Consider the following 16,218-nt stretch of genomic DNA (forward strand, 5'->3'; position numbering starts at 1 on the left):
CTTGTATATTGATGTCAGACAAATCAAACTGTAAGAAAAATGTAACACCAGCATGAACCTAATCTGAAACCTGTAAAATATATCACCTCCCCCAAAAGGACCAAACATAAATGCAAAAGTATTTAAGAAATATTCGTGAATTAAATCCAGCAATACATTAAAGGGATAATGATCATTAAAAAACCTGAGGGTGTTTTTTGCTAGGTTTGATAAAAAGTGGAAAGTCGTGGAGAAATGTGACAAGACAGAGGAGTACACACTAAGTGTAATAAACTAGGGGGGACTGAGGAAGACTTGTTTTTGTTTGGATTTCTCTCTGTGTCACTTAACCTTTGGAAATAAGTACGTTCTGTTTCTCCAGGTACAAGGAGTCTTATGGTTGCTTCAGCAGAAGGTCAGAAAGTCCTTCCTGCATATACCATTTCTCAAATTGCTTCAGTTTAAAATATTCAAGATGCCCTATTTGGGAGTAGCACTTCCTGAACTCTGTGTCACTATAAATCCCCAGCTGTCTTTGCTGTGTTTGAAGTTGACCCCGATCTCTCTCCCCATGCTAATAGTCTTGAATCCTCTCACAACATTCCTTAATAAAGTCTTCTTAATAAAGTCTTCCTTTCCTTTTGAGAAAAAGTCCTCAAAATTTTTTTAAGCAAACACACAGCACTTTTAAAAGAAATTAATCCACCAATCTATTCATCTTCAGGATCTGCCTAATGTTTATTTGTTTTTAGGATAAAGTGTAATATAATTTACTGTAGAGAAGAGATTGGGGTTCAGACAGGTAACAAGGAGTGAGAAATGGAGAAAAGGTAAGAAAGCAGAAAAAGAGGGGTGTGGAGTGTCACAGGAAAATTAGAAGTGGGAAAGAGGAAGTAAAGACTTACGCAAGCAACTTTTTGTTAATGTTTCAGTGTATATTTAGGAAAAAAAGTTCTAAGATCAATCTCAAAGATTAGAAACATAAATGCCTGTAAAATAATAGAAATGGGGGAGGCCGGCTATGGAAATAACCAAAGGGGATTACAGAGGAAGTGATGACTGGTGACAGAGGCAGGGCATAGCCCTGTGAAATTAGTAGCCACTAGTCAACCTTAGCTGACACTCTCAGGTGGGAACATAGGCCAGTGTGGGTATATCAGTTGAGTTTTCAAAAAATATCAGGAATTGGATTTCTCTGGAGGAGAAGAGACTAAATGCAATTTTAGTGTGTGGTCCCACAAGTTCATGCAAAAGACACCCCACAAATAATTGTGAGTAAGAATAAACATGTTGGAATCAGAGAATATAATTATATGAAATTTCCCCAAAGTTTTGATGTTTAAAATACTCAAGTTGGCTTTCTTTATTGTCAAGAGTTCCTTAGGTTCTTGCCCACACCTCAACTCCCTTGATCTTTCTGGTTGTGAGTCTAAATAACACATATGTACACAGACATACACAGATAATACATAAATATATTTTTTAGAAATATTCTTTAAAAATGATTGCATGTAGATTTTGATGAAAAACAATATCCCAAGGATGGAAAAACTGTAAATTGAGCTTAATTCAGCACAACAATCTGAACGAGCCCACACTGAAAACTGGTAAACAAATGGGTTGTACTAACTATCCTTGTGTTCTAAGCATGGAGACGTACACAAATTGAAAAACAGAAGAAAAACAGTAACCACTTCAGAAAACACTTTTTTTCTTTCTGGTTTGTCTGACATTTTCAAAACAGAAACACAACACAATGCAACAAAGACATAAGCAGAGAGAAGTAAATGCACTGAAAACTAAACGTTGTCACTGGTCAGAAGAAAAAAAACTACAACATGAAAATAATTCGGAAAACAGATCTATAGTAGAAGGGAGTCTGCAGACAAGATGAGATGAGATCAAATTTTATTATAGAATAACTGGAGCTCTCTGGGAAGTAAGCATCTATCTTGCTGAAATCAGATGAGATGAATTAGATATTTGATTTCCATTGATGTGTACATAATACACTTAATACCAATGTGAGGAAGCCTATTTATGATCTGAAATAGAAAAAGAGCATAGTGGCTTAGTCTGGGTAAGTGAATAAATCTAAGATTAGAGGTCTTATTTCTATGATATTTATGAATCCACTTAATACAACTACACAACTAAGTATGTCAATTTAGCTTACTTAATTTTCTAACTGTAAAATATACAGATGTATTTAAAAGTGAAAAAAACTAGTGAAAGTGGGAAAGATTGTGCAACTCTAAAACATATTTTACTCATATAAGTCCTCTGGTGATTCTGGAATCCATATATCATCAATGCCTAAAAGTCAAAAGATGCATGGTATGTCATTTTCCCACATCACAGAAGCTGGTGGAAAGTTTTAGGAGAGGCCGTGTGGTTCCTTCACCATTTACAAGCAGAAATGTGGTTTAACTGCTTCTCAGACAAATTATTATTAGCCCTGTCATTTTTTTTCCAACCAATCCCTTTCCCACAAATTCAGATTTGTCCTTTATATGGTCAAATCTGAATCTGTCTGGTTAAACTTAATTTTATGGTTTCTTGTTCAGATTAGGGTTGAAAATATGTGTCCCATTAGAAAACAAATATATACTGGGGAAATTTTATATACCATTAGAACATCCTAAATAATTAATTAACCTTTCCCTGATCCCAAGCTCTGTGGTCATTTCTGCTCCATAGTCATGTCCCTACCACCATATTTACCACAGAAGGTTTATTCCAAATTGAAAGTAAGATATGCCGTAAAATATGTGGACTAATTTATAAGACAGCTGCTCTTTGTCAGTAAACTCATTTCTTGGAATCTTTTCTTCCTATGTTTCCCATTTTAATCTTTGACATAAGATCACTGCTAAAAAGCCCAAATGGATAACACTGGCTTTGATTTTATAATAATGCTCTGAAGTAATTTATGTTCCAAGTGCCTGGGAAAGATACAATGCACATATGCAATTTTTCTATTGATAAACTGATCCCCCTTTAATTCACATATAATAAATACGCATGGAACATTTGTGAAATACTAAACATATTAGAAATATAAAATGTGAATATATCTGGCATACAAATCAGAGAGCTGAATCAAAACTAGAAGTAATCTACCAGAGATCACAAAAAATGTATCTTAATTGGTACTTATTTATCACATGTAGATATCATGGGCCTGTATCAAACATTACCTACTATGTGCCTCGCAACAACCAGTTGTCTACAGGTCTTTTAACCTCAAATTCTGCTTCTCCCCCCCCCCCAGAATTAGGAGGAAAATGACTGTATTGAAGTGATTTCCTACCTAAGCTTATCTCCCCTCCATTTCTACTTTTGTTTCCCCCACTATATCTTCAGAGTCTTCTTTTTCTTCTTTAGACTCTGGGGACGAAGTGATCCTTTAAGACCTCCAATATTTCCCTTTTGCCTTCTCAACTTGGACACGTTCCAGGTTCATATTTAAACACACAGACATTTTCAGTCTCAAATTTAAACATATGCATACAAACATCTCTTAACACTTAACTTTAACCGGACTCGGTGGCTCAGCCTGTAATCTCGTGCCTTTGGGAGGCTGAGGTGAGTGGATTGCCTGAGCCCGCGGGTTCGAGACCCACCTGGGCAACTTGATGAGATCTCATCTCTACAATAAATCAAAAAAAAAAAAAAATCAGCCAGGCGTGGTAGCGCGTGCCTGTAATTCCAGCTACTCGGAAGGCTGGGGGTGGAAGGATCGCCGGAGCCCAGCAGGCGAGACTGCGGTGGCCGGGAGTGGCCACTGCACTCCAGTCTGGGCGACCGAGTGAGACTCCAACTCAAAAACAAAACAAAACAAAAAACAAACAAAACAAAACAAAAAAACCAAAAAAACCCAAAAAACAACTTTAACATTTAATAGATTTGTAATTAATATTTGGTACTGTACCCTCTTTCACTGACTTCCAAATATCACTACAGAATAAGTTTTCTAACTGCCCACATCACTTGTGTGAAACTGCACTCCTGAATGCTACCAAGGTTGTCTTAACCTCTGAAGTCAATAAACTTTCTTGGCCTTTTGCTTTGTCTTTTAGCAGCAGTTTCCATTGCTCACCATCTTGGATTTCTGTCCTGTCACTGTCTTGGTTGTCTTCTTTATCTTACATTTAAAATGTAGAAACTCCCAAATGTCTGAAATTTACTCTCTTCTTTTTGTGCATCTTCTCCCTTGGTGACTGTATCTACTTTGTAGGTACTATTTCCTTTTCGCAAATGACTCCACATCTCTATCCCTATGTATGGTTTTTTTCCTAACTGCTTTCTTAACAGAAAATTCCCACAGAAAATTAGAATACCCTGTCTCTCACTCAGAATTTGCTCAGTCTAAACTTGACATTTTCTTCTTAAAATAAATACACATGCTATTTAAGTTTACATTATTTATTTATTTTTCCAAGTTATCTACATCCAAAATTCCAGAACACTCATTGTGGCCAACTAATTTCCCTACTCATATCTTATCACATAATCTACTGCTTATTTTTCCGGCATGTTATTTTCAATTCCACTCTGTTCCTGTACCTTAGTCTCTACTAACCTACGCCTATACTACTACCATGGTTTTTTATTTAGTTTTCCCAGAACTGTATCTTCCAAATCTATTTCCTCAAATACATTTTTTTTTCACTGCATCATATAAATGGCCATCTTAAATTACTGCTTTCCAGTCCTCTTTCAATGGGCAGCATGGTTGGCTCCATGTTTTTGCTATTGTGAATAATGATGCAACAAACATAAGTGTGCAGGTATCTTTTCATAGAATGATTTGATTTCCGCCGGGTATATTTCCAGAAGGAGGATTGTGGGGTCGTACGGAAGGTCAATTTTTAGATCTTTTAGGAATCGTCCTGGTAAAATGCCTGGGGGTGGGGGCACATCTCATCAACAACAGTACCTGCATAATGACCATTTGTATGCCTAACCCTGAATTGTACCCCACATCTTTAAAATAAAAAAAATTTAAAAATTATGACTTTCCTTTTGTCATTCTGCTTAATAACATTTCAGAATATAAACTGTTAATTCATAGTATGGTATGCATTGCCTTTCTGCTACTTTTATGTTTGTTTCCAGTTCTGTCTTCCCCTTTATACCTCCTCTCTGCCCCCTGCACTGGTTCATGCACATGCTTCTACCTGTAGAATTCTTTCCATTCTGCTTTTCTTGCTAAAATCGCCACCTATAAGCATGTTATCATTTCGACCTTCTTTAAGTTTGCCAATTCTGACACAGTCCCTTTTCAGATCAATCCAGCTGTAAGTCGTTTCTCTCTCCTATGCACTTGGCTAGCACCTAGCTTCTATCTCTCACAAAGCACTTATTAGAGAGCATTATTGACTGCCCTGATGTGTGAGGAATGGGATTCACATGTTCTCTCCTCCTCTTCCTCCCCACATTAGATCATATGTTTCTCAAGGTCAGGGGTAATTTTTCATAATTCACAAATCCTACTACACTTGGCACAGAGTCTTACAGTCTTAAAGTTGGAAATTGCTAAAAAATAAGTTGAATAAATTCAGACTAAAAACAATTACATCCAGAAAAATATAAGATGTATAGATCCGATCGTTGGTAATTACCCTTTCCTGACTCTAGAGTTTACTAAAAGTCAAGTAAAAGGGGGTGACTTTGTACTATGCAAATTTCTCATCCTGCACATTAAAATTTTAAAAAATTTCATAAGCTAATGCAGTATTTGGCATAATTCCCACAAGAAGAACAAAGCACTTTCATTTAAACGTTCCCTCTAGTCGTCAGAGTCAGCATTTTTTAATGTGCATATGTGGGGTAGAAGACTGTCTATTTAGAGTAACCTCCAAAAAAAACCAGTCAGTTTACCTATAAAAATAGAAAAATTAAAACAATGAAAACTTAAAAATGGCAATTTTGGTAAAAAATTTGCCTATTATAGAAATATAATCATAATACAAGGTTTAATTTTGGGGCAATCACCCCCATAAATTACATAGGTAAGATTAAAAAATGGTAATAGTGCCATTTTTGTAATAAATCTTTCTAAGTATGTTCTTCAGTAAATGACAATACATTGATATCTCTGATGAAGAGACCGCATCGGAGTCTAAAACTTATCTTATGACTGCTAATTTTGACTTTTTCTTATTTTAGCATTTGATCAATGGATTCCTTTCAAATAAAATAATTCAAGCAATCAATTAACAATTTCAAAGTAAATTATGTAGAAAATATGCCTTTTGTCACACAGAAAAAAATCAATTAATTAATCATGAGACACAGTAAAGAAATGAAATAGGCATTTTATTAAGAAAGACTATCCCCAGATAAAGACCATCTTTTTTTTTTTTTTTGAGTTGGAGTCTCTGTTGCCCAGACTGGAGTGCAGTGGCCGCTCCCGGCCACCGCAGCCTTGACGTGCTGGGCTCCGGAGATCCTTCCGCCTCAGCCTTCCAAGTAGCAGGAATTACAGGCATGCGCTACCACGCCCAGCTGAATTTTTGATTTATTGTAGCGATGAGGTCTCGCTGCCCATGCGGGTCTGGAACCCACGGGCTCAGGCAATCCACTCACCTCAGCCTCCCAAAGGCGCGGGATTATAGGCTGTGCCACCGAACCCCACTAAGACCATCTTTTTAATATGAGTATAATAAGTGGCGACACAGAAGGGTCAAAGTCACTTAAATAGTGATGGCATGGACACTGTTAAAACATTTATGGAGTCTCCCACATACAGCTACTTACCATTGCATACACAAAAGCATTTGAACAATAAAAAAAATGCTCTATGAAAAAAAAGACAATGGAACTATTTAAACAGAAAACTAAAATTGAGAACTGTTTACTATTCTCTTGTATAGGCAGGTAAGAAATTAACTAAGTCAAAAGCACAGAAATGACAGTGTTTTTATAAATAAACAGCTATGAGCAAGATAAATGTTAGATGAATACTTTAATTTAGATCAGATGCATAACTGCTAATAAATCATGACATGGGCTATTGTTAAAACAGGTCTGTTTGTCTCAGGACAGAAATTTGTATTAATGCCAGGGTTTGTGTTTTATCATTCTTGCCTCTGTGGCATCTACTTACCTAGACCACATACTGAAAGTCAAAACACAATTTGTAAAAGATTAGAAACAGGCCACATCTGTTGATCCATTGATTGTTACATCATTAACTTATTGTTAAATATGAACTTTGTATTCTAACTTACTATTACCTGTAAGGAAAGTATCATTTGAATAAATGCATTTTCAAAAGCAGTCTGCAGCATGCTTATTAAGAAACATTTTGCAAACTCAGAAAAAAAATGACTTTGCATTGGAGATTAAATATTGATTTTATGATATGGCTAGTCTTTTAGTATAAACTGTCTCACAAGTTGAGCTCACATCTTGTAATGCCTGAGTGTCTTTTCCATTTTTTAGTTCAGGTCAGATAGGTCAGGTAGCTCTTGTCTCACTAATTCATCATCATATGCTGAAGACAATCATTTGACCCACCACTTGACTAAAAAGAAAACGGAAACTCAAGAGACTAGTACTTTAACAAATAATTGCATTTAATTATCATGTATTATGTATATTTCGAGCATTATATTACTGTGACGGGAACAAGAAAAAAAAAGAAAAAGCAAAAAGAAAAACTGATCCCTGCCTTTAACGGAATCAAATTCAACTCTTTTCTTAGAAATACTGCACAAAATTGCCCAACTTGGGCATTTATAAAACTATGCCTCATACATACCACAACCCTTCCCCACTGCACTTCTTAACCTGTTTATCCTCCTTCAGCTTTCTCCAAAGGACTTATCACTGACTGATATACTATACACTTACTTGCTTAAATTCCCCTTCCAACTAGATTGTGAGCTCCTAACAGGCAGGCACTCTTGTTCATTTGTTCCCTGCTGTACAGCCACTACTTAGTTTATCAGTACCTGGCTCTCAGTAAATATTTACTGAATAAATATATAACAGGACAGTGATTATTTTGGTTTTCCAAATTTCTGGCTGGCATTTTCTAAGACATGGTCATATTTTTTTTCCATTAGGCCTTCTCATGCCTACAATGGCCTGGGTTACAGTGTGATTCTACTCAGGTGTCCTGCTGGGTTAGTTATTCACTTCTCTGAATGTCAGCAGAATGGGGAACACAAAAATGGCTGTAGGTTGTTCCAAGAAATGAAGTACTTAATACAGTACTTGCTTGGCACATAAAAAGTGCTCAGTACATTTTAGCAGTCATTGTTCTCACCATTATGATCACTAAATTATTTTCTTTTGTTGTAAACTACTCATCAGTTCTTGAAACACTTCATAATTAATGTGATAAGGTTTAGAACAGGCACCCCAAAATATGGCACCCTGGCATACTAAGTGCTTTAAGCTGAAGGAAACAGAAAACTACAGAAAAAGGAAGGATATTCTCTGAACATCCCCCTCCTTTCTTCCCTAAAGTAGGTAATATGACTGTTATGAACATCCTTATCTCTTAATACACAGGGACACAGAGAAGACTGAACAAACAGGACCTGCTAAGTTCTTCCCAACTTATTACCGTTAGATCATATCCTTTTGTCCTTCAATCATGCTTCTGCATGTTACAAAGGCATAGTTTCTCCTATTTCTTTGGGTCATTTCTGAAGGCTCTCATATCAGATAAAACTTATATTAAATAAATTGGTATGCTTTTCTCTTGTTAATCTGTCTTTTGTTACAGGGGGTCTCAACAATGAGTCTTGGGATGTATGAGAAAAAAGATATTACATTTTCTCCCCTACAAATAAAACTGGAAGGCATTGAGATTCAGGGCTAGGGTTGTACATGATTGAATCTCCTGAAAAAAAAAAAAAATAGCTACTTCCCACGTAGGTCTCTTTCAGGGAGCATTAATCTCCCCATTTTGTGCTCCCATTCCTATACTTCTGTATAGGAATCACCCACCACACTGTATTTCAATTAGTTGATTATGTTCAATCTTGTCTGTCACACTGCATGGTTTTTTAGGGTAGGAAAGTTCCGTGTCCTATCACAAAGCAAACACTATAGATGCCCAATGGATGAGTTACAATAAAGAAATTAGACTGATCCCATTATTTGAACTGACATCACATGTGCCTTTTCATTACTGTTTTCAAATTACATTTACCTATAGATGGTCTTGATCTGGAGAACAGGGTAGAAGATTTTAGTGTTGGAGAAAGATGCAGAATGCATATGAGAATAAAAGCAGTGTGCTGGCACTCAGCGATGTGTTGCAAATAAAATGGGCTTGGTCTCGGTCTTCAATTTTCTCATAAATGGTTACTCTGTTTCAATAGTAGGGATCTAATTTATGTCCATCTTACTTTATGGAGGTATGACTACCCAGGGAAAAACCGTAATAAAAACATTCTTGATAAAGTTGAAAAGCAGTTATTAGAAATGAGCACTGTGTAATAGAAAAGGCACACAGCTTGAGGTTTGACTCCGTGAGACTCAAAAGATAATAGGTATTTAATGCCACAAGTGGGGAAAAACTTTCAAGGAATTAAGTTTAAAAGTCATCCAAATACAAAGTATTTAGCAATGCTAAAACCTGTAGCCAAATGATAAAATCTTATGACATTTTATCAGAAATGACCACTGAAATTTTACACAGGGCAAGAAACAGCAATTTTAGCTCTGGGAAAGGAAGCTTAGATCGGCATATGTAATGGTTGAATTAATTGTTTCGTAGATAGTCAAACTAAGAGATCAGAGAGAAAAGAAAAAGGTATCATGATGCTTCTATCCTAAAACCATCATATGCTTTGAGTGTATTCCTCTGAAAATGCTTTTCATCAAGAAAGTACTTACGTTAGGCCTCAGTCTGGCTGCTAGATCATAATATTTCTCAGCTGCTTCATTAAGGCTAGCCTGTCTGTAAAAGAAAAAAAAAATCAAATGATATCATTGATTTTTAAACTGCAGATAGGCACATGAGATCATTGTGCAGCAAAATATTAACTAAAAAATTCCAATCACACCAAACAGTAAGTTGTCCAAGCAGAAAGAGACCATTCAAAATTGAGTGGCTGCATTGTACTTGTTATTGTGCTTAGGGCATTATAAATAATGTCTCAATATAATCCAATTCAGTAGGTTCTGTTATTTTACATTTACATATTAGGATTTAGAAAAGTAATTCTCCTTTGCCAAGCTAACCCAGGTAATATGTTACGGTGCTGGGATGCTCCAGCCTTAACACAAGGCCCCAGAAAAATTCTGAATTTTTAAAATAAATTGTCAAAATTAGTAATTAGCTACTTTTGTTGTATGCAAACAGCGAGATGCAATCTGCAGGATTTTAAAAATCCTATGTCTGACATGAAAAAGTGCTCAGCCTCATTAATCATCAGAGAAATGCAAATCAAAACCATATTGAGATACCACCTAACCCCAGTAAGAATGACCAGCATTAATGAAACAAACAACAACAGATGCTGGCAAGGATGCGGAAAAAAAGGGAACACTTCCACACTGCTGATGGGAATGCAAACTAGTTCAACCTCTATGGAAAACAGTGTGGTGATTTAAAAGAACTAGATACTGACCTTCCATATGACCCAGCAATCCCCCTATTGGGAATATGCCTGGAGGAACTCAAATCATTCTACAAAAAGATGCCTGCACACGCATGTTTAAAGCAGCACTATTTACAATAGTAAAAACATGGAATCAACCGTGCTGCCCATCAAAACTGGACTGGATGAAAAAATATGGTACATATACATAATAATATTACGCTGCCATAAAGGACAAACTTCTTTATGAACTTCGCATCAACTTAGATGAAATCGATTTAGAGCCTATAAGACTCAGTGCTCTATCACAGAAACAGAGAACAGTGTACCACAATTTCTCACTCATAAGTAGACCCTGAGCAATTACCATAACACTATAAGAAAGGGATTGGCAGTAGCAGGATACTGTGGGGGCGGGGGCACAACATCAATAATGGTACCTGTTCTCAAACCAGGCAAAGTGGGAGTCAAAGGGAGGCCCAAACTTTACCTGTATGATGTCCACTTGTAGCCAAATTGCAAATTGTACCCCACGTCGTTAAGATAAAATGTTAAACAAAAATTTAAAAACAAAACAAAAATTCTATGCCTGTCTAGAAAGCCATTCTTTTTCCAATCCAGAGGAGATCTTCTACTGTGTGTATCTAACAGAAAAAATAAAATAATAAAACAAAAAGGGCAGATTATCTCTCTCCTGGCTCTTTGGCCACTAGGGTGAGCACATGTCTTAATCTCAGCTAAGGTTAAGGATATTCTCACTTGGTTTTATTCCTGAGTGACAGAAAGATGAAAGGAGGGCCAGAATTCACTCGTGATGGTAGAAGCAATGGGGTTATGCCCTGGACAGACTCTTCCTGCAAAAAACTGCTATTACTTATCTCACTTCTGGGCCACTAGGGCTACCTTCCTCCCTAATGATTTAAGTCTGCAATTCTCACAAGGTTCAAATAGCCCAAGTCGGTTTCTCTTGCTCATAGCCAGATCTTATAAATAGCACTGTTGACTTATACAAATAAGACTCACACTAAATTTTAAAATTTGTTACCACTTATTCTTGTGATTCATAGCAAAAAGCCAATTCATTAGTAGAAGCAATAGAATGTCAGGGTTCTGAGGCAGTCCAGTCAGATAGTTTTCATACTATGCTGTTTCAGAAGACCTTCTAAGATGCCGGAAAATAAGAACCAAGAAGCCCTTTTAGGTTGAGCTGGAATCTAGTGACCACATTTTGAGGGGTACAAAAAAATGCTATAGAAAAATGTCAAATTTAATTTCAGGTCAATATATATAGCATACCTATGATGTGACAAAAGTAGAAATGGAGGGGGGTCCTATAGGTAGAATGGAAGAGTGTCATCTGGAAGTTGTGTTGTTAGGAAGGTTTTGAGACAACAAGATGGCAGCAAAGTCAGAAATGAAGGGGAGAACTAAAACAATTAACTTTCTCAATTAGAAAACCACATTCAAGTTCTAAAAGTAAAGGCTAATTAGTCACACCTGTAAAATTGATTTTGCACTTTGGTCAAGCCAGATAAAAACTATAAAAACATATCCCATGCAACCATATAAGTTATAGAAATAACTGAAGATATATCTCTGGAGAGCAGGACATACTTTTTTTTTAATTTTTAAAGAAAAAAATAATTTAAAACACTGTTATTGTTAATGGAAGTTATACAGAAAGTAAAAACCCTTGACCTAAGGCTCTATTGGACCCATGACATGTTACAATGTGCCATTGCAATTTATAGTCTCATAAATGTTAAAGCTCCATTTCAATATGTCAAGAAAAGAATTTTAGTCTGGTATGAAACAGTAAAAATTCCCTCACAAGGGTATTTAATGAAGGTGCCTTCCACCAAATTATATAATCGCTTTGGTTCAGATTCATTTGGAAATCTGAATCAGAATTCATTAAGTCATGCCCTGGAAAGGTTTTCTCCAAAGGAAAATAAAAGGCATGGAGGTAGGAAATTAGAGTAATTCAATACTACAAAGAAGTAAGTTACTTTGAAGCAAGATCAACCAATAGATTCTCCAATGTAGAAAGTATAGCTACCATTAATATTCATCTTTATAGACATTCAATTCTTGAGGCAGATAAGGATCAAAAGAGAATCTGGGAAATCCATCAGATGAAAAGTCATGAAAATAATAACCAACTCAATTTTACCCCCAAAGAAAATGGCTAAAGTCTTCATATTATTCTATCATTTAAGTCCCAAAGGAAATATCTAGTAGAGGACTTAGTTGCTTAAGCTAGAAGTAGAATTAATGAAATTCTAATGAGATAGGAAAAAATCCAGTAGGATTTATTATATATGTCATATAAATACGAAAATTAATTTTCACCCTAGGACTTTGCTTCTAATATTCAATAGTCTTTATTCACTACTATTCAGCAGGTACTTATGGCAGTACACGGAAAACTGTTGGGAAAAGAATATAACAGTTTCACCCACGGAATGCTCATTTGTATCCTTGTTTTATTCTCTAGACAAGAGTAAAAACTCACAAAGAACTGCCCAGTATCCATTTTACAGTGTACACTGTATTTCACACTCCCCTCTGCAAGAAGCATCCTGGGAGTGCTTAATGCATCTTATCTGCATAGATGACTGAATCATTAATCACCATTTGAAAAGCGAAGAAGTTAACAATATTCCATACCATTTCATTCCTAGCATTGTGAATTATGTTTTAGCCAGAACACAAGGTTGTCTACAGCCGGCCTGCGAGATTTCTTGTGGAGCCAGCTGCTCTCCCCCTTTGCTTAGAGGATTCTATTAAATATTGTCAAGAACTTCAACCATGAGATTGTTAGGGAATAATCACAGGACTAGGGTTCCCAAGATTATGAGGCTATACCTGTTTAAAGCATGATAAAATAACACTTTCCCTGCATACTCAGATTCTTTCTTCCTTCCTTTTTTCTTTTCTGGGACAGAAAATTTCTAAATCTTCTACACAGGAATTGATTATTTCCTTTACTGGTTGTAACATCATGAAGCAACTGCTATTATTACCATTTTGAAGATGAGGAACATGCACAAACAGTGCCAGATGCTCTCCCACATCCTGCAATTTCCCATTTTTAGGAGATCACAATTAGATGGAGAGGGGAACTGTAAGTTTCTCAAGTGTCAAAGTGGAAGGCTCAGAAGGTAGGAAAGGGGGAGAGCAGCTGGCTCCACAAGAAATCTCGCTGGCCGGGTGCAGACAACCTTGTGTTCTGGCTAAAACATACTTCACAAAGCTAGGAATGAGATGGTACGGAAACACACACACACACACAGGGCAGCTTCCCCATTATGTCACATTTCTAGAGAATAAAGATTTAATCCTTATGCCAACCACAGACACCAACTGGAGACTCAGATGCAGGCTCCTGTCTCATTACCAACTTGTACGCTCTGTAGATGTCATCGCACTATCTCTGGACTCTCAGGGCCAGGAATGATAAGAAAGTAGAAAAAAGTCCACAAGAATGGGACTATAAAGTACACCATGAATTTCCCAGCCAACTTTGAGCTTTCAAGAAATCACTGGACTGGTTTAATTATATTTTTAAAGTACTATAAAATTTACATCTGTTAAATATATATATGTATTTCATGTATCTAATTCCTCCCTCTGGTGTTATTTTGAAATAGAGAAATATACTTTGGAATACAGGTTTATAGCCCAACAGTCTCATAAGGAAAGATGCATAAGAGAAATTTTGGAATCCATTATGTTGTGAAATAACTTAATATAACTTATGAAAAGTTTGAACAGAACATGATTAAAAGAATCACCTGTAATTACCTACACTTGCCTGTATTATGTGAGAATTATAAAATTAAAGATTGCTAAATTAACAATTATTTCCTTAAAAATATAAAAAATAAAAACTCTAGTGGCATTTAGAAGTAAAACTCTCTTTAGTTATAATTATTAATAACTACAAATTGTCAATTTGAATTAAAAATTAATAATAGTTTCAAACAAACAAAAGACAATATTTTATTACAGTTTTAATTATTACCTCAAGGATAACTTATGAGCATTTTGTTTTTTAACTAGAGAGATGTTTCTTCATGCAACAATAAGTAGAGTGAAACAACAGTAGCTAGGTTTTTCTGGATCTTTGCCAGGAAGTGATGCTTACCATTACATTACTCAAAGCAGCACTAAATTTTAATTCTATTTGATAAGTCATAAAGTAGGAAAAGAAGTAGAAATAAACGAGGAGATTAAAATGCACAGAAAATTTTAAAATGGCAAAACCATAGTCATACATATGTAAAAACAATGGAGTGGAAAAGGTTCTTGCAATGAAACTCCTATAATAAGTTGTTTATGACCCTTAAGGTTTCTTAGATGAAAATCTCTGTCAAGACACTAAAAGTGGCTTCATGGGCTGTAACCATCCCCCTCGATTCTAAAGGGGGAAAAAAAAAGAAAGAGGTAAAGAAGAAAGGTAGCAGTGGAAGAAGAAAAGACTATGCTGATAATCCAATTTTACAGAAAGTCCCTCTGATTCAGAAATTTCTTGATATCCCACTCTGTCATGGTCTCAAAATGTTAAGAAGCTGTGTAGGACAGAGTTAAGCCCGTATCTAGAAAGATTACATAATGATGTGTGCTGAAAAAAAAATTAAAGGTAATGAAATGTGTCTTGGCAGTGTCAACTATTATATTCATATATACTAAGTCACTGCTTATGTTCAAGGTGTAATGTTTGGATGGGGAGGAGTTGAGAGGGGCAAAACAAAGGCCGGACAGAGCTTTCTTATAGTGATGGCCCAAGCACCAGCATCATAAGTATCACCTGGGACTTGCTAGAGGTATAAAACCACAAGTACCACCCAAGCCCACTAGGTGATTCATTTGCATATCAATACTGGAGAGGCATTGGATGCCCACCCTCAACCCCATGCACCACTTTGCTTTGCTTTAAAGATCTTATAACCGGCGACAACAGAGTTTAAAAAATAACACCCTCTTGCCCAAAAGCTGACAGTAAAATATGTGAGAGGGAGGGACCCCCTCCCGAAAATGAAATTTATTTATTTAAAAAATGTATTTACAAAGGAGGACCCCCCCCAAAATGGGATTTATTTATTAAAAATTGTATATTCTTACATGTTTAAACTTCAGTCACCTTTATTTTTTAACTTTTAATTTTTTTATTTTAAAAATGTGGGATATAGTTCAGGGTTAGGTATACAAATGTTCATTATAGGTACCCTTGTTGATGAGGTCCCTCCTTCCCCAGGTAGATTCCCAGTACTGCCAATCCTGCCTCCCTGCCCACTGCCCCCCCTCCCCCGCACCTCCACAGTTTCCTGCTACTGCCAATCCTTTTCTTATAGTATTACGATAGTTGTCCAAGGTCCGCTTATCAGAGAGAACATGTGATACTCAGCTCTTTGTTCCTGTGAAAGATCACTCAGTATTATAGACTCGAAGACCATCCAGATTGCTGTGAAGTTCATGATTTTTGTTCTTCTTTATGGTTGTGTAATATTCCATCATGTATATGTACCATATTATTTTTATCCAGTCCTCTTTTGATGGGTAGCATGGTTGGTTCCATGTTCTTGCTATTGTGAACAATGCTGCAATAAACATACATGTGCAAGTATCTTTTTTATAGAATGATTTGAGTTCTTCTGGATATATC

General features: G+C 36.1%; 1 protein-coding gene across 2 annotated transcripts in view; it reads right to left on the reverse strand.

The window, feature by feature from the left end:
- The window catches only part of TMTC2 (transmembrane and tetratricopeptide repeat containing 2), a 424,604-nt gene that overhangs the window by 57,683 nt on the left and 350,703 nt on the right, over positions 1–16,218 (reverse strand). For both annotated transcript variants that reach the window (XM_021712338.1, XM_008058159.1), the window contains one exon: positions 9,844–9,907. In XM_021712338.1, coding sequence (XP_021568013.1) covers positions 9,844–9,907 — 64 coding nt within the window. The remainder of the gene's footprint in view (positions 1–9,843; positions 9,908–16,218) is intronic.

Source organism: Carlito syrichta, unplaced genomic scaffold (genome assembly GCF_000164805.1).
Source record: "Carlito syrichta isolate Samal-C Ts95f unplaced genomic scaffold, Tarsius_syrichta-2.0.1 Scaffold89687, whole genome shotgun sequence".
Lineage (NCBI taxonomy): Eukaryota > Metazoa > Chordata > Mammalia > Primates > Tarsiidae > Carlito > Carlito syrichta.